General features: G+C 39.0%; 1 protein-coding gene across 12 annotated transcripts in view; it reads right to left on the reverse strand.

Annotated features, from left to right (window-relative positions):
* The window catches only part of PKD (serine/threonine-protein kinase D3), a 273053-nt gene that overhangs the window by 154339 nt on the left and 100454 nt on the right, over nucleotides 1–18260 (reverse strand). For all 12 annotated transcript variants that reach the window (XM_067119831.1, XM_067119860.1, XM_067119879.1 and 9 more), the window contains exon 3: nucleotides 4721–4859. In XM_067119831.1, the coding sequence (XP_066975932.1) occupies nucleotides 4721–4859 (139 nt within the window). The remainder of the gene's footprint in view (nucleotides 1–4720; nucleotides 4860–18260) is intronic.

The following is an 18260-nucleotide window of genomic DNA, read 5'->3' on the forward strand; positions in this document are numbered from 1 at the left end:
ATCCAGTGCCTGAGTGGCTAAAGAAAGAGTAAGTTACTTCCCAATCACGAGGCCAAAGGCCCAAAAAGAAAGCAAGACTGCTCAAAGCTCCTCATGGGCACTGACAGCTTGACAAAATCAGAGAGATCTATGTTCTTCAGTCTGAAAGCCTAGCTCAAGGGAAAGAGATAGCCTTTACCATGGAGACAGAGAAAAGCTTGTCTGGATACAGGTACATGAGGTAGTACACCAAAAAGCAGCTCAACTGAACAGAGAGCCCTTCTAATACAACAATCAAAGATGATACCCCACTTTCCCTGGTACACAGTAGACAAGGACAGTAGTTGAGGGGACAAGAATCCCATTGTAGTGCAAAGCAATGGGTCCTCCCTACTGTCCATGAAGTCATGGCAGAGAGGGGCAACAGTGACTGCAGTAATTCCCAAAAAACTTCACTCGCTGAAGGTAAGTTAGATAACCACAAATGTACAGAAGCTGTGACTGACAGTGAGGATGAAACTACCAGAAGTAAGACTTCAAGAGGAGAAATCTTTAAAATGAAGAAACCCATGGCATCCATAAGGAACTCCTAACCTCCTGCAAACTATTTTGCTTGGTCCCTCCAGCAGCTTCAAATGTGGCCAATCTGGCCTGACCATACCTGAATGATGATAACCACTGTTCAAGTTGCCAAGACAACTTGAACAGAGGAAGCGCATCACTCAATGCTGCTGCAATAGATCCATTAAAGGAGTTTGAATCTGAAACCATGTTGCAGATATCAAGAAAAAACAACCATCCCGACTGGAAAATTTGGAGCACCGCAAAGGGTTCAGTCTCATAAAGTGAGACCCCAAATAAACCAAGACATGAAAGATAAAGTCCTTGCACCTAACACCTATGAGCAAATCTGAATCTGAACCTTCAAGGCTTTGCAGGAAAGAGACGAGATAAGTGCTGTTGACCACAACTTCTTAACAAGGCAGTCACTACTCAAAGAAGGCCAAGATGATCACCTGGGGGTTAAGGAACACGAAGTATTGTACCAGCCTACTCGCTATGGCCTCGACCTGGTGAACCCAGGATTCCCAGGTAGCTTCTCATCCTGACAGCAGTCCTCACAAATATGCCCTGAGAGAGTAATACCCACCAAGGTCCAAGCTGATCAGGTTCATCCACAGGGACCCAAAAACTTTGAAGTCTGAGCCAGCACTTCATCCAAGGCACACTTATAAAGCTGATGGGGATAATGGCAATGGATTTGACTTACAAACTGCAAGCCCAGAATTCAACACAAATCCAATGGAACTTGAAGGTAACACAGAAAGAATACTGATGAGGATCCAAGGGGTGTACACAAACCAAGGCCAGGGTCAAGCAGATGAAGTGAACCCAGCAAGACAGCAAAGGCATTTCTTGGAAAGCTGATGAATGGGTACAAGTAAGAATATGTCCTTCAGATTGACTGAAACAAAAAATAGAACCCCTACTGGACCAAAGTCCACATATATATATACCATGGTTCCCAAACAGAGAAAACAGAGAAATAACAGTTGAAGGCACACTGACTTGACAAAAGCTGAAGTTCTGTTGGCTGAAGAGCCAACAGAACTCCATGACTCTAACAAAACCTGAATGACAACGCCACAGTAAGGGTGCAATGCTGCTAAGGAATCATCTCCTTATGGGAGTGGTCATAGGGATCACAAGCAAGATTATTTATGTGAACAATCATCAAGAAAAGATTATGGATATCCAAAAACAAGACCTCCAGAACCAATGAGCCTCTTTTTCTCCAAAACCCTGGAAGACAGCTATCTGGAGAGGGCAGAATGGATGGCAGGCCTTATCAGTGACTTCTTGATTGGAGCCCTGAAGGAAGACAATCCCCAGATTCTTGCAAAATGAAAGTTAAGAAATACAAGGCAGCAAGGTACAATGCCCCTGCCATAATGAGAAAATGTAGAATTTCCAAAGAACCAATGAGGGCAGCTTCCAGAGCAGCACCAAGGTACTAAGACTCTGATCTGAGATGGTACCAATGAGAGGATGGCCAGGGCTGTGAGAAGGCTAGAGAAAGACACCGATTAGGAAGCCATGCACTCCAATACAGATGATCTGAGGCGGCAGAGGACAGCAAATAGCAAACTGGATGGGGCACAAATGGTCGCAACTGGATCATAACATGAGGTCCAAAAACTCTATTAACCATCATGAAGAGCCGAAGTATTGACCAAAAGAATGAATGGACGATTCAGGCAAGCTGTATCCACAGTGAATGGTGAGCCCAAAGCGTGAATGAACATTAGCACAGATGGAAGGAAGGTATACACAGGTCTGTCATAAAAGGAGACTGGTGACTGCTATCACAAGTTCTACTTGACACAAATAAGAGCAAAACTGAGGAAAAACAATATCCTTAACTTCTACTTACCACAATTAATTAAAGAGTAAAAAGAGACTGATGAAAAATGTTAGCTGTAATTTCTACCTGCCATAATTATAAAAGGAAAACAACAATAACAACCTCAACTTTCAGGGAGGCAAGAAAAGCTAAACTTCCAGGGAGACAAGTAAAATAACCCTAACCTTCAATAGCTACAGATGGGACACAAACCAGCTCAGCAAGCTGGCTAACAAAATGAATATGTATGGTTCACTGTGACCCAAAATTAAACCTTGATACACAAAGCATCAAGAATGTGGTAAACCCCCGATGCTAGGCACAGTAAGATCATGTGTATTTCTAAAGCAGGAACTGTACTAAATTACTGTAGAATGTTTTAAGGATGACAAACATCATGTTATTACTGATTTAGTGATGACTGTGAGCACAGTAACTATAGGAGTAAGAGACTTACAAAGATGAACAAGATGCAGAACATAACTTATAAGCCTAATCATAGTAGTTAACCCGCAAGAAATCAGGCTCAAGCAACACTTCAAACCAGTGCTTGAGTTGTGAGCTAGTAAACCAACTGATGAAAAATTCTTTTTTAAATACTTACCTCTCTATTAAGATAGCTGTAATTCCCGCATCAGGCAGGAGGATGTGTGTAAAAACTAAAAAACTAATAGAATCATTTAGTTTTAAACATCTATTAACCCATCCCTTTCTGGTCATTCAAGCATCTATTGTTTATCATTCAGTTTTTACTCTGTCCACAAGAATGGAGATGTTGAGGAGGGTGATACATAATAGTAAGTACTGTATTCAAAAAATAAATTATAAAAATGTTTATTTTTGAAATGAACCTTACTCTCTATTATGATAGCTGGTTCGTACATTGAAGAAAAGGAGGTGGGAGAAAGGTGTGAGGACAAATATTTATAACCCACAAGGCAACAAAAATATTCCACCAGGAGTAAGATGCTTCTTACCTAATGATTAGAATCCAACTGCCGGTACTGTTGCCAAGAGAGGACTTATTAGGCTGCAAGGATGTCTGAAAAGTGCTGGAGGCTCCTTGCAAGGGATACTCCTCTCACTTTGATGAAAGTGAGACAGCACAGCAAAGACAGTAAAAAAATAAAGGCTCTTGCCTATCTCAAACTAGGCACCTTCAAACTCCCCCAAAAATTTCCTAATTAACTAAATAGGAAAGGCTAGAGTATAGCTACCCTGAATGTTCAGGATATGAGTTCCCTTGTCATAATGAGGGGCAAAAGTGCCCTGCATGATTGTAGTGAATCCCTAAATCTCGCAAATAATGCGAGGTAAACGTGGAGCTACCTATCCTCTAGTCTGCATTGACAACACTCAAGACTGGAAAATAGCATAGTTGCCACTGCTCTCCCTTATGGAGCTTACCTTCATGAGTGTGAAGAAAGAGGGATCTAGATTAGGGACGAATATACTGGGCCAGTAAAGCAGCAAGTGTCGAGGAGACTGCCTTCATAAACTTTTCAAATTAGCCCTAAGATTAGCTACATCGACTTCCGATTTGCCAAACCTCTTATCCTGAATAATACGGGGAGATTTGCAAGATGAAACAATTTGAAGAAGCATTACAGTACTAACAAAACAGGCTTCTGACAGACAGTAAAACAGATGAGAAATTTACTCATACCCTTACTTCCTGTCCTAGTATTAGAAGAATCTTTTCTGTCTTTTCCTGTTCTAGCATGCTTCTCTCATCTACTTATCCTTTCAATAAACATTGTTTACTTCATCTGACCAAACAACACGCTGATCACAGCGATTGTTATAAAAAAATCCTTATTCCTACATTTAACACAGCCTACATTGTGACCATGTAAACTGAAAAGTAAAGCCAGGTACATATCCTATTACCTTAACAAACTTTTGGATGAAATCTTACATAATGACAAAAACAAAGATAATCCAAACCACAAAATACAGGATACTGTACAATGTAATCATTAACGATCACAATCGTAACCACACTCATTACATCCTCGTGGGTTAATGACAGAAAAAAACTGAATGGTGAACAATAGATGCTTGAATCAACTGAAAGGGACAGGTTAACAAACAGTTAAAACTACATAATCGTATTAATTTTTTAATTTTACATTCTATCGTCCTCCTGCCTGATGCAGGAATTACAATTATCATAGCAAGACAGGTAAAATTCATTTCAAAAATGAAAATATGATAACTGAATGCTATACACTACATATGCTCATCAGACACAAAACCTATCCGAAATACTTGAAAAGTACATCTACAAAAGCTGGCTGAATACTAATGAACACTGAGAGGATTTAGTGTACCCACCCGACATGACGATCTCCACTAAGGTATCCTGAGTAACTTCGGAAGCAGCGTTGATTATCTGGAGAATGTTTGGCGAGTCGTAATCGTGACGAAAAAGTATCAACCTTTCATTTAGTTTGTTCAAGGAGTGATCCGGAAACTGAAAAATTCAAATGATGTAAAATTTAAAATACTATGAGAGATTTACAAGTAAAAATAAACTGTATTAGGCTATATCAAAGAGTACAAAGAACTTCAACTGATCAGTATAAGGTCATTGTTCAAGACAAGCACTGTATGTTGGTATCTCCCTCAACTTCTATGTGTATTCTGCTTTTAAACAATTGACCGTGGACATCCACTGAGGTTAAAATAATACATAAAGTACTTAAGTACTTCACAGCCATGTAAAATTACTGCCCTACTACAGTACTAAAATATTTTACATCCCTACAGAAGTACGGCCTCTCAAAGTGCCTGAATCTGCTAAGTACAGGCAAATGGCCTCTGTACAAATTTGTGAAATTAACTGATTAAAAAATCACCCCATTTGGGGGATCTATACTGTGCCTTGTGCTGAACACTATACAGTTGACCCCAACCTATTCGCAGTTCTGGATTGGGGCTTCACCTATTCGTGGATTTTCCTGTGGAACGTATAGCCACATTGTTCACGGAAAATTCGCCTATCCGCAGAATTTTTCACAGAGAAATATTCACTAATTACTGTATTTTCATATTTTTGTGACTAAATACATTTGTCATGCTAAAACTATTAAAATCGGCAGGTATAAGCATTTTTAGAGGGGTTTTCGGTGTTTGAACTAACCAAATAGGCAGTTATAAGCTTTTTTTTTAGAGGGGTCAAGTATTCGCAGATTTTAGCTATTTGTGGGGGGTTATGGTCCCTATCCCCCATGAATCCCAGGGGTTGACTGTAGATGGTATGTGAGACTTTTAACTTCTACCCAAGTGTGACGCCATAAGAGACAAGATCATCGGAAAAATGTTTGTTGTTTTGTTTTTGTATTTCTTGAATTATTGAAGACATATTTCTTTCCTTTTTCATATAACCTCAACAACAATGGTTAGATATGTTGTAGTAATCATGCTTAAATTCTTGATTCACACTTTAGTTTCCTCCTTGAATCTTCTGCCTAGCACTCTAAAACAAACTTTTCACAATGATTTCATACTTAAAAAAAATTTTTTTTTTTATTCTTTCACATAATGCTATCATTATGTTTAATATTGATATTTTAATGACAAAAACTAATTTGCTTTTGCATATCAAGAGGATAGGTCACTGTATGGTGAACAAAATCTATTGGAAAAGTCCTGCAGAAAGTGTGCAATATATGTGATCTAGACACCAAAGTACAATAATACTTTAGACATAAGCATACTAAAATATTCTGGTATAAAATCACACTTACAACAGTACATAAATAAACAATCAAATAATGAAAGGAAACACCTTCCACAAATCCTAAATAAAATATTGACATGAATTTCAACAATTCATACTAATGATAAGGACAATAAATAATGTACAGTAACATATCAATATATTGGAATATAAAATGCTGAGAATGCAGACAAAAATGCTGTGACCACCAAAAAATAACTATTACCACTGGATAATTCACAAGCTATACCAAGTGGAAGTGGAAGCTTAAAGATGATGATATCGAACAGAACGCAAAATAATGACAAAGCCAAGGATTCAAGAAACAAAGGAACACTGTGGGCCATTGAAAGATAACACAACTGCTCACAGAAAAAGAATTTTTTTTTTTAAATGTATAACAAATGTAAAGCCATAATACTGAGAGGTGATTAATATGTTGCATGCTCATTAATGGATTGAAAAGAAGGTAATAAATACCTATAAATAGGCAACATAGACTGGTTACAATCATCATAATACTTATAAATATGTAAGGACAATGGTAACCTATAAAAAAAAAAGGGCATCCATCATCAATAAAACAAACACAGCAGTGCAGGTTCTCTCATGACAGAATGCAACAAATAATAGCAAACTACAAGGTCCACCTCAGTGCATGGTAGAACACCATTAAGAACTGCATGTTACATTAAAAAGCTACATCACCTAATGCCCTATCTCTGAATTAAGATAACAGCATCTCTGACCCTAGATGATACAGACAATGGTAATCATTCGGTAAAATTTTGAAGAAAACGGAAAAACTGAGCAAAGGCTGCTGGAATCTCATTTCCCATTACAGATAATGGCTGATTTCTGATACTAAAGGATAAGTAAATCAAGAACCATCAAATTATCCAAAGATTAAAATCAAGGCATACTGTACAGTTGTCAGATGAAGAAAGCATCCTGATAATCTTAGTACAGTAATGTATTTCCTTAAAATACTGTGTGATCCTGCTTCAAATGAACAGCTACTACTGTGTTTGTTCTTCCAGGGGGAGTACTGCTAGAATCTTTGTGATAAAATACAAGCAACGGAACTCTTCCAGTAGCTGAAGGATATGGGAGACAAGCTACTTACTACACCCAGCATTACTCAAGGAATATACTCTACGAACCACACCCCATGCTAAGACACCTATCAAACTAAACTACTGTGCACATGGGAGCTTGGCGTATCAGAAGTTGAATGAGCCCCCCATAACACTAAACCCTAAAACAGCACCAATACCATAAAGCCTGTAATTTATTAAGAAAATTTTAAAATCTAGCCTTCCAATGAGGAACAACTCAGCCCTGCCTGTGCACAATGACCTTGTAAAAAAAAAAAGTGGTACAGGTATACCCGTTCTGATGCTCTGTCTAAAGATACCCCTACACTTATCTTGGAATGACCACAATGTGTCTCTCTAATAGGATTTTGTGCCACATTCAGGAAAGTGCCATGAGACCTAGGCCTTATGGCAACCAACGATGTTAGACCAACTCATCAAGACTTGATATCTAGTATAAGTGCTGAAGAACCAGACTTGCAGATTACCACGTGCAAAGGACAATCACTATTCATAATCAGTTATCTATTCCACATGGGAGAGGCACCAGCCAATCAATGAGGACCTGAGAACAGTCCACACACAATTAAAACCTCCTTCATGCCTGTCACTTCTGCTTGAATATAACCAATACAGTGCCTGCTTTTTAATTTGGTAAATCTCTGACTTCCATTGAGACCATGCTGTGTTGAACAGCAGTGAAACATCAAAAGCCATATTTTATACATTTCAGTTTTTATACAGAATTGTATACCGTACTTACTCTAGTAAAATGAAGCATTCCCAATGTGTCAATACCCTCCCCTCCCATGAAATGAATATAGGACAATTATTACATAACCTTTCCCCTACAGCAAAATGACAAATTTTAATTGCAGTAATTTGTATTTTTCATAGCTAACAAACCTACGGTCTTAATGTGAGGATAAACTCTTCTAGCGCCAGCTGGACACTGGTAAAAAACATAAAATTGTAGAACAAAGTTATTGGTGGCATGGGGGTTCGGCCAATTGGATGAGAGAGAAGGCACCAGCTGACCTCGCTTCACCCAAGAGCTCCATGACGCATCAGTTTCTTCCAGCCTAGGGAATCACTTTGAGGGGTGGCAAGAGGTGGGCAGTGTACATTAAGACCGTAGGTTTGTTAGCTATGAAAAATACAAATTAATTAAAATTTGTCATTTGTTCATATGCGGAACAAACCTAGTTCTTAATGTGAAGATAGACTCACCTTCGGCGGGAGGAAAGGAAATAGTAATGAGTTTGAGAACAGAAATTTGTTGACATTGAATCAATGTTGTTGAACCTTACCTGATAACAGAGCTGCTGCAGGTAGTTACTGCCTCTGGTTGGCGCTTGTCTTATCAATAGAGGCGAGGCGGTAAAGCCTTGAGGGACCACTACAGTGGGTGCTTTGTAGCGATGGACTAATTTCCGAGGGCTAGCACAGTAAAACAAGATGCCCTGCCCACGGCATGGCACCACACAAAATAACCAGAGCAAATAGTCACCATAACCACCAAACACCAAATTAAAAACACCAATACCCAACCATTAAAACCAAGAGACTGGAGGGTACTGCAAGTACATAGTGCTCCCAGGCTCACCAAAAACTCAACACCCTAGGCAAGGCAAAGAAATTAAAGAGAAGACATTGCTTTCTAAGTTTCCTCCCCCAACACCCCGCCAGACACGTAAAACAGACCAAAGGTACTGCACTGATCGTGAGAAATTTCGATATCCCTTAAGTAATGCGATGCAAACACCGACTTGCACTTTCAAAACGTCACTTGCACAATCAACGTGAGGGATAAATTGCGCTTAAACGCCAAAGACGTAGCGACCGCTCTTATCTCATGGGCTTTTACCTTACAGGAGGAGGGAGAGTCTTCGCTCACCATGGAATGTGCTTCTGAAATCAAGTTCCTGAGAAAGAATGCCAAGGCATTCTTAGACAAAGTCGAGAGGGATATTTCACAAAACACCAAAGGTTCCTTGAAGTACCACGAATATTCTTCGTTCAGTGAAGATAAAACTTAAGGGCCCTTACTGGACAGAGAGTTCTTTCTTCTTCAGACGGGCCTACTATCTCGGACAAGCTCTTGATCGTAAAAGAACGAAGCCTTGGATTCGATGGCGATGCGTTCTTAGCTAAAATGTCTAGGGAAAAGGAGCAAACTGCATTTCCCTGAGAAAATCTGATATTTCTGTCCAAAGCATGGATTTCACTGGATCTTTTGGCAGTAGCCAAGGCGACCAGAAAAGAGTTTTTCTGGTAAAATCCCTTAAAGAGATAGACTGCATGGGCTCAAAATGTGAACTGGCCAGCCACATAAGTACCAAGTCTAGATTCCAGGACAGCAAAGGTTTTTCCTTAAGCTTTGTGGTATCAAAGGACTTATAAGGTCTGACAATCTTGGTTAGACGAAGTCCATTCCTTTATGGCAGAAAACCGAGGTAAGCGTAGTTCTGTATTAGCTCTTGAAAAGGCCTTTCGGAGCAGTTGCCTAACAGTTTCTTGGTGGAAGACTTGGAGGAAGACCTCTTGATGGAATGCTGTGGTAAACGGGTATATACTCTTGCTCTAGTATATGTTCTAGAATGGGAACTCTGAAAGGGAGTAGGCTGCAGCAGAGACGAAGGTCTGAGAGGAAGAGCCAAAGAATCCTTCGGGCGTCTCGCAGATTGGGAGAGCAGGTCCAGAGTGTTCTTTTTCTGCAGGTTAGAGGCAATGTCTAGTACTGTTGCTTGGGGAAAAAATGCGTCTTGTCCAAGGGGGAGAAGAGGAGGGCCGATCTGTGAGACAGAGTGATGCCTTTTGAAATAAAAGAGCACCAAAGCTTTCATTTCTTAAGTACACCCATGGCGTAAAGGCCAGCTAACTCCTGTGTACTGTTGCGAACTCCCCTGTCAATACAGGAAAGTACTCCTAAGAGGTCCGTAGAAATGTCTTGATGAAAAAAGGAGCAGTCTCTAAGCTTGCATGCTAGCGTGCCCACCGCCCAGTCTAGGAAGCTCATCACTTTGAAAACCTTAAAAATATTCTTGAGAAGGTGAGCTAGTTCCGAAGCTGAAAACATAATTTTGGCTGAGGAGAAAGCTGATCTCCTAGCTGAGTCGATAAGGCCGGAGAAGCTTCCCTAAGAGGAGGCAGAGACTCCCGGAGAAGGCGCTTCTCCCGTTAGGTAAAACATATAACTCGACCTGGACAACTTGGAAGGTGGGAAACAAAAAACTGCTTTACCTTGCTCCTCCTCCTCAGAGAACCACCTTTCTACTTCGTTCAGTGCCTTTATCGCTGAAGAGAAGAGAACCAATTTCGGTAATCTCAAAGAACCAACGAAGGGCGCTTCCATAAAGAAAGTCGAAGCAGGAGAGGAGGGAGTAGCTGGCAAAAAGAAGCTTGGGAAAGTCGCTAGCAGGAAGCTCAACAACGCAGAGTACGCCGACGAAGGAGCATCTTGACCTGGAACGACCTCTTCTTCAGAAGAAACAGGAGCAAGCGATAAGTCCGCTGTCATCTGAGCTGTAGGAGGAGCTTTCTGAAGCAAACTTAGAATATTATCAAGTTTACTCTGAATCGGGTCAACCAAAGGAGGAACTCTGTTTGAGACGACACTACAATGATGCGGTGGAGGAGCAGGCGCCAACGGGAGTTCAGGGAGCACTGTAGAGACGGGAACCAATGACGAAATCTGATGGCGACCGGGTGCCAGTGGGCGCTCATCTGTAAACGGCAGCTGGGGCGCTTTGATGCTAGTTGCTGGCCACTCGGGCCCTGAACATAGAGATGAAGGTGCTGTGTGCACAACTCCTGATGAAGGGGTTCCCTCATGCAACAAAGAACGTCTCCGTAACACAAGGCGCTTTGGCGCCAATTTACGATCATTATCTGATGTAGCAGAAGAGAATTGCTCCAGGCTATCCCAGTGACTGCACAAGGGGCAAACTGAATCCTTGCCCTTCTTACAAGGAACAGGTGAAGAAATCTCGAAATCCACTGCATGCCTTTTCAGCGGGTGTGACTTGTCCGCATAGCGCCGTGAGCACCTAGGACTAAAATCTTCAGAGCTGGAGGACATACAGTGAGCACTCACTTGGAGGCCTTTCCAACGGCCTTTGGTTGCAGTCTGGGATGGTCAACAGACTGAAACAAGGGGGCGACTGCTCAGGGGCAGACCCTACTGACCTCTCTTAGGCTACTAATTTGACTCCTCCCAGGTGCTGGGGAGTATGCCAGGGACCCTAGCCTATGAGAATCGGCGGGCCGAACAGCCACCTCCTCCACTACCACTGCACTTGCACTGGGTGCCACGGGATCCATTAACACTTTCACAAATGATGCTAATTTAGCAATTGACTGCACAATTATCTCACAGCGAGTGTCGATTTTCGACTCAGACTGACAATGGTGTTGGGATCGGAAACGTGAGAGCCTGGTAAAGGAGAGGATTGCACAGGTGGAGGAGATAGAATGGGATCGGAAGAAATTACAGGTGAAATTACATCCAACTTAGCGGATGAATCCTGACTAGCTAAAGCTTTACTAGATTCCCTAGAAATAACTTTCCTCTTCCTATCTCTAGCTAGTTTCTTAAGATGTGAATCTAAAGTCTTCCACTTCTTTAAATCCCTGCCACTACATTCCTCACATCGTAAATCCACTGAACATGTTTGTCCCCTACATTGAACACAAACAGTGTGAGTTGTGGGATTTTTTAGTCAGTCCAGTATTGCAGCCTTTGCTACAATACCTAATACTAGAACTACTAGTGTCAGACATCATGGAAAATTCTATGACAAGTCCAAAAAACAGGCAAAAAGTCGTAAACCAATGATCAAAATTCACCTAACACTATCTAAATTGTGCCGAAAGGCTACAAAAATAAATACTTCACCAATCGTAGACAGAACAAACAACCAGCAGGGTATAAATTTCAAAATTCAAGCTGCTGCCAACCACAGTCCTTTAACCACAGCCGACATAAACAAATTGAAGCTCTTTGCTAAGGTGTACCTCTTCTTCCACCCAAAAGTGGGCGGGGCACATCACCATAACCAAAACAAACTAGCGTGACCCGCAATTTCAACATTTTAAGCTGCCGGTTAAAAGAAGCTAATAGCTATGTAATTACTGGGTAAGTTACTCATATAAAACTCAGGTTGTCCCAAGGATGTTGTAGGGCATCATCCGCGACGTTGAAGGGGTCTGGGACAACCGAACAGAAGACCTCTAGCTACTGTTGAACCCTGTTGCGAACACATTGGTACTCTCGGTGGGCCTACAGAAGCCCAGATGTTAGTCATCTTCTGAGCCTCTGAACTTGAAACAGTAGAACAAGATGACACTGCCTCCTCCCTCCCAGGAGGAATCCCCACCTCACACACACACAGAGAGAGAGAGAGAGAGAGAGAGAGAGACTCAGACACACACACACAGAGAGAGAGAGAGAGAGAGAGAGAGAGAGAGAGAGAGAGAGAGAGAGAGAGAGAGAGAGAGAGAGAGAGAGAGAGAGAGAGAGAGAGAGAAAGAGAGAGAGATTTCCTGACCCCTCTCCTGAAACTTCCAAAGATGAAGCCATGGAAGAATGGGAAGGAGTAAAATCTTTCAAGGAAGAAGCAGCAACTGGAGGAAGATTGGGCAAGGAAGAGGAACAAGGAGTCTAGTCTAAGAAGCAGCCATCAAAGGAGAAGAAAAACCCTTCCAAGATGGCACCTCCAACTTCCTCTTGTGGTGCCTTTTCCTGGCAAAAAGCCTCCACTGCTCAAGAGGCCAAGAAAGACATTCAGAACAGGGAGTAGTAATATTACAAATATTAGATCTACATCTGCTACACGTAGAATGTGGATCAGTCTCAATAGAAGCCAGAAAACAAAAGCAAGGATAACCACCAACCCCAAGACATTTTCTCTGAGGCTCAGAGCTGGAAGGCTGAGATGAGTTATGGGTTTGCATGATCCAACACCAAACAAATCACACACAAAAAAAGCACTACTGCACAAACACACAGTAGTACTAATTCACGATACAAAAGGGCAAACCAAAGAAGGTAAATGGGCAGGAAAACATCAGCTTCTGGAAGGAAAGGCAACAGCACGTCCTTCTAGCAGGGTGGTAAGGAAGAAGCTGATGTATCATGGCGGTCTCAGGTCAAACAAGGTTGGCTGATGCCTTCTCTCTCATCTGACTGGCCAAACCCTTTTGGCACCAATACCTTGTTCTACAATTTTATATGTTTTTTACTGGTTTCCAGTTGGCGGTAGAAGATTTTATCCTCATGTTAAGCCCTAGGTTTGTTCTGTATATGAACAGAGGAATTTTTAGAGAAATAGAAAAACTTTACCAAAAACCAGAGGAATTTTTAGAGAAATAGAAAAACTTTACCAAAAACCAGAGGAATTTTTAGAGAAATAGAAAAACTTTACCAAAAACTTTATCATAATTAATGAAATTATATGTGTACTGTAATTACTAATTAGTTCCACTACTTACTGGTTAGTTACCATCTTCTTTTAATTAAGTATTACTCAATCTGTACAACTGACACAGACAAAGATGCTCACAATAATAATTACTCAGGATTTAACAAAGCCATCATGTATTTACAAGGCTATCACTTTTCTGTGAAGTAGTACTGTACAAATACATACACTTATTCAGTTCAGCCCGGTCAATCATATTTTTCCTTACTTCTGTGCAACACAACCCACTGGACTGACTTGTTCTTTTAGAGCTTAAGCAATCCTGATTTGCATACTAAGGTTCATATACAGTAATTCACTTCACTCATTCTTCTGAGTGACCTGAGTTAATGTCTTCCCAGGAATATTGTTTGGGCTTTGTTAACACTGTGGTGTCAATTTCTTTTATTCAACTCATTCCCAATTTATTCTTATTTTTATTAACACATTATTTACATAATTTTATAGTGAGTTGAGAGCAAACTCCAGTTGCCCCATGAGTTTACTGTGAATATTTGCTCAAAAAATTGCTTTTGGTGTCCTGTCTACAGTTTTGGTTGTTTTAGGGGAAACTGCAATAATTTTCATCAGTTTTCACTTTCCTCTCGGGCTGGGCGGGGTTTTAGTTTTTCCAATACACAATTCTGTGCTATTTGTGTTGCTGAATGTCAAACTGGGGTTCTAAGTTTCCCAGTAATGTCTTGTCTTCAGTGCTCTGTTGTCTGATTTTTATGCATCAAGCCACAGCTCTTTCCACTATGAAGAGAGCAATTCCCAGGAAACAGGAAAGAACTTAATATTGTACATCCCTCAGAAAAATTTACAAGGCCTTCAATTCTAATAATTTTCAGGACTAGCAAAAGATGAAAGCAACAAGAAACTCATAAAATTCTCACAGTGTGCTTATGCAAAAATAAAATAAAGGAAACAAAAAATCCCACCATATGTGTGGAGGTAAGAAGAGGTGAACTAGATCAATAAAGTCTGCTGCACCAACAAATATCAGTTTCTGAGAGAGAGAGAGAGAGAGAGAGAGAGAGAGAGAGAGAGAGAGAGAGAGAGACCCACCATCTGGGACAAAATCCCAAAATCCTACCATAATACCACAGCATCCAAATATCACCACACGAAAAAGTATTGATTGTCAAAATTCTGGACACAGACGGATTTCTTTAAAATAAGGTTGGCTACAAAGCCGCTTCCTTTGATTTATATATCTGATGACACTGTCCATTTCCACTGATCCCTTAATTAAGAGCTATAGAACTTTACAGGTAAAAAGATATAAATTTTCTTAGAAAATACTGACAAATTTTGAGAGAAAAATAGGTTTTACAGAAAAATTCTATGCATACAATCAACTTATAAAATTAATTTACTAAATCTCAGATTTATATGTTCACACCTCTACTCTTTACTAGAAAAATATTTTGAATATACTTTGTCTGCAATTTCTCTACAATCAAAGTTCTGTCACTTCAAAATATACTGTACATCCAACAACTAAAAAAAAAATTTTTATATGGGCATTACATGAGGGAATAACAGACATTTTAATCTAAAAGAAATTAGGGGCAGAGCTTTATGGAAATCAGTTAAAATAGGATCTGATCTAGAAAAGAAGTCAATGCATTACAGAATCTGGGATTCCAGGTACAGTATTTATTTTATGTTTGAACATTCTGTGAATTCATTACACAGTACTCTAAAACTATACTGAAAATTTAATGAAAGTCTCAACTACATGAAATCACATGTGAACTGGTCATTGGTGGGCTATTCAAATACATCAGACAAAACATGCAAATTTTCAGTTCACAAAACTCAGGTCATTAGATAATCATGCCACTGTCTGAATACAGCAATATAATACACGCTAATAACATGGGGACATAACAGGTCTCTAGCTCTAAGCAGCTGCTGCCTCAACCATACTAGGGTATGCCCTTAGATAGTTAAGAGCAGTGCTAAAGGGTCTCAACAGCATCCCTTCATCAACCAGAAGTGCTGCCTGTTTTGTCACATTTTCTGTTTATTCTTTTGGCTCTCTTGTACTCTGGCTGGCCAACTTCTTAACTTCATTGTCCCACTTACTGTTATCTTATTTCAAAACAAATCCTACCAACTAACCAATGAAAATCTAATGAATTTGATGTTAATGTTTTGGTTAAATTACTTTATAACAATGCTGATTCACTGACAGAGCTACACTAGGATACCAACAACCACAAAAGTCCCAGGTCCATCTTTTCCACACTATTAAACACTTGCCAAAACAAGGAAACGAGACCAAGGTAGCAGTCATTTGTGACAGTATTTTACTTTCAGAAGTAAAAACCAAATACACTCTCAGAAAACAAAAATGCAAAAAGATGAATGGTTCTCAGACCTAATTTTTATTGAAAGGATTACAGTCCCCTCTACAGATAGCTTTAATAAGCAACATAGATTCAAATTTCTAAGATGTTAAGCAACAGACTAAATGAACAAAAATGAAATCAATGGTATTGCATTCCATCTAAAGTAAGGATGCTTTCTCAATTTTAAATTAAGAGACTTAGGTTTGCATTAACATATTCTAAGCAACACAGAAGAGGTGATCTTCAAGCCCTAATTTAAGTACCCTGAAGGTAGACAAACACTTGCTGTCTGCTGGTATGCTCATGGGAAACTTAACCCTTTAACGCCGAAGCCCTATTTACAAAAACATCTCCGATGCTGGCGGTGAGTTCGTGAGTTAAAGCAGAAAAAAGTTTTTTTCAAAAAAATCACAACACGTTTAGTTTTTAAGATTAAGAGTTCATTTTTGGCTAATTTTTTGTCATTGCCTGAAGTTTAGTATGCAACCATCAGAAATGAAAAAAATAATTATCATATAAATATTGGAATATATGACATGAAAAAAAACTCGTATATAATTGTATACAAATCGCCTGTAAGCAAAACGGTTAAAGCTAATGAGTTAATTTTTTTAGTTGTATTGTACACTAAATTGCGATGATTTTGGTATATAATAAATTTTAAACGATCAAAGCAAACAGAGAAAATATTATCACAAAATGATGCATGAATTGTAACGCCATGGACGTAAAATTTTTTTTTCAAAATTCACCATAAATCGAAATATTGTGCTAGAGACTTCCCGTTTGTTGAAAAATGAAGCTAATTGATTGAATATTACTAGACTGTAAGTGTTTTAGCTTACAATTGCAGTTTTCGACCATTTCGGTCGAGTTAAAGTTTACAAAGTCGAATTTTTTCTATTTATCGATTTATATGAAAATATTTCAAAACTGATAAAAGCTACAACCATGAGTTATTTTTGTTGTATTTTTACATGAAATTGCGCACATTTTCATATATAAACTTTATGTAACGACTAATATAAAACGGTGCAAATATTACATTACAACGAGACGAAAGAATTTCCGAGATGTTCGCCAAGTTATGGCAGACGTAAGGAAAATGTTTTTTTAAAAATTCACCATAAATCAAAATATTGTGCTAGAGACTTCCAATTTATTGCAAAATGAAGGTAAACGATTGAATATTACTAGAATGTAAGAGTTTTAGCTTTACAATTGCGTTTTTTTTACCATTTCGGTCGAGTTAATGTTGACTGAAGGTTGAAATTTTGGTAGTTATCATGATTTATGAAAATATTTCAAAACTGATAAAAGTTACAACCATGAGCTATTTTCGGTTGTATTGTACATGAAATTGCACAAATTTTCATATATAAAAGTTTATGTAACGACTAATGTAAAATGATGCAAACATTAACGACAACATGACGAAAGAATTTCTGAGATGTTTAATACAAGTTACCCGCCGCTTAGACGTAAGGAAAAAATTTTTTTCAGAAATTCACCATAAATCGAAATATTGTACTAGAGACTTCCAGTTTGTTGCAAAATGAAGGTACATGATTGAATATTACTAGAATGTAAGAGTTTTAGCTTATAATTGCGTTTTTTTCCATTTCGGTCGAGTTAAATTGACGAAAGCTTGAAACACAGCAGTTATCGTGATTTATATGAAAATATTTCAAAACTGATAAAGCTACAACCATGAGTTATTTTCTGTTGTATTCTACATGAAATTGCGCATTTCCATATATAAAACTTTATGTAACGACTAATATAAAACAGTGCAAACATTACGACAATGTGATTTAAAGAATTTCTGGCGGGACGTAAGGAAAAAAGTTTTTCAAAAATTCACCATAAATCGAAATATTGTGCTAGAGACTTCCAATTGGTTGCAAAATGAAGGTAAATGATTGAATATTACTAGAATGTAACAGTTTTAGCTTACAATTGCGTTTTACCATTTTGGTCGAGCCAAAGTTGACTAAAGGTTGAAATTTTGGCAGTTATCGTGGTTTATATGAAAATATTTCAAACTGATAAAGCTACAACCATGGCGGTTGTATTTGTTGTATTGTACATGAAATTGCGCACATTTTCATATATAAAACTTTATGTAACAGCTAATATAGAACAGTGCAAAAATTACGACAAAATGACGAAAGAATTTATGAAATTTTCGGTTGAGTTACCGCCCGTCGTAAGAAAAAGTTTTTTCAAAAAATT

Source organism: Macrobrachium rosenbergii, chromosome 2 (assembly GCF_040412425.1).
Source record: "Macrobrachium rosenbergii isolate ZJJX-2024 chromosome 2, ASM4041242v1, whole genome shotgun sequence".
NCBI classification, from domain to species: Eukaryota; Metazoa; Arthropoda; class Malacostraca; order Decapoda; family Palaemonidae; genus Macrobrachium; species Macrobrachium rosenbergii.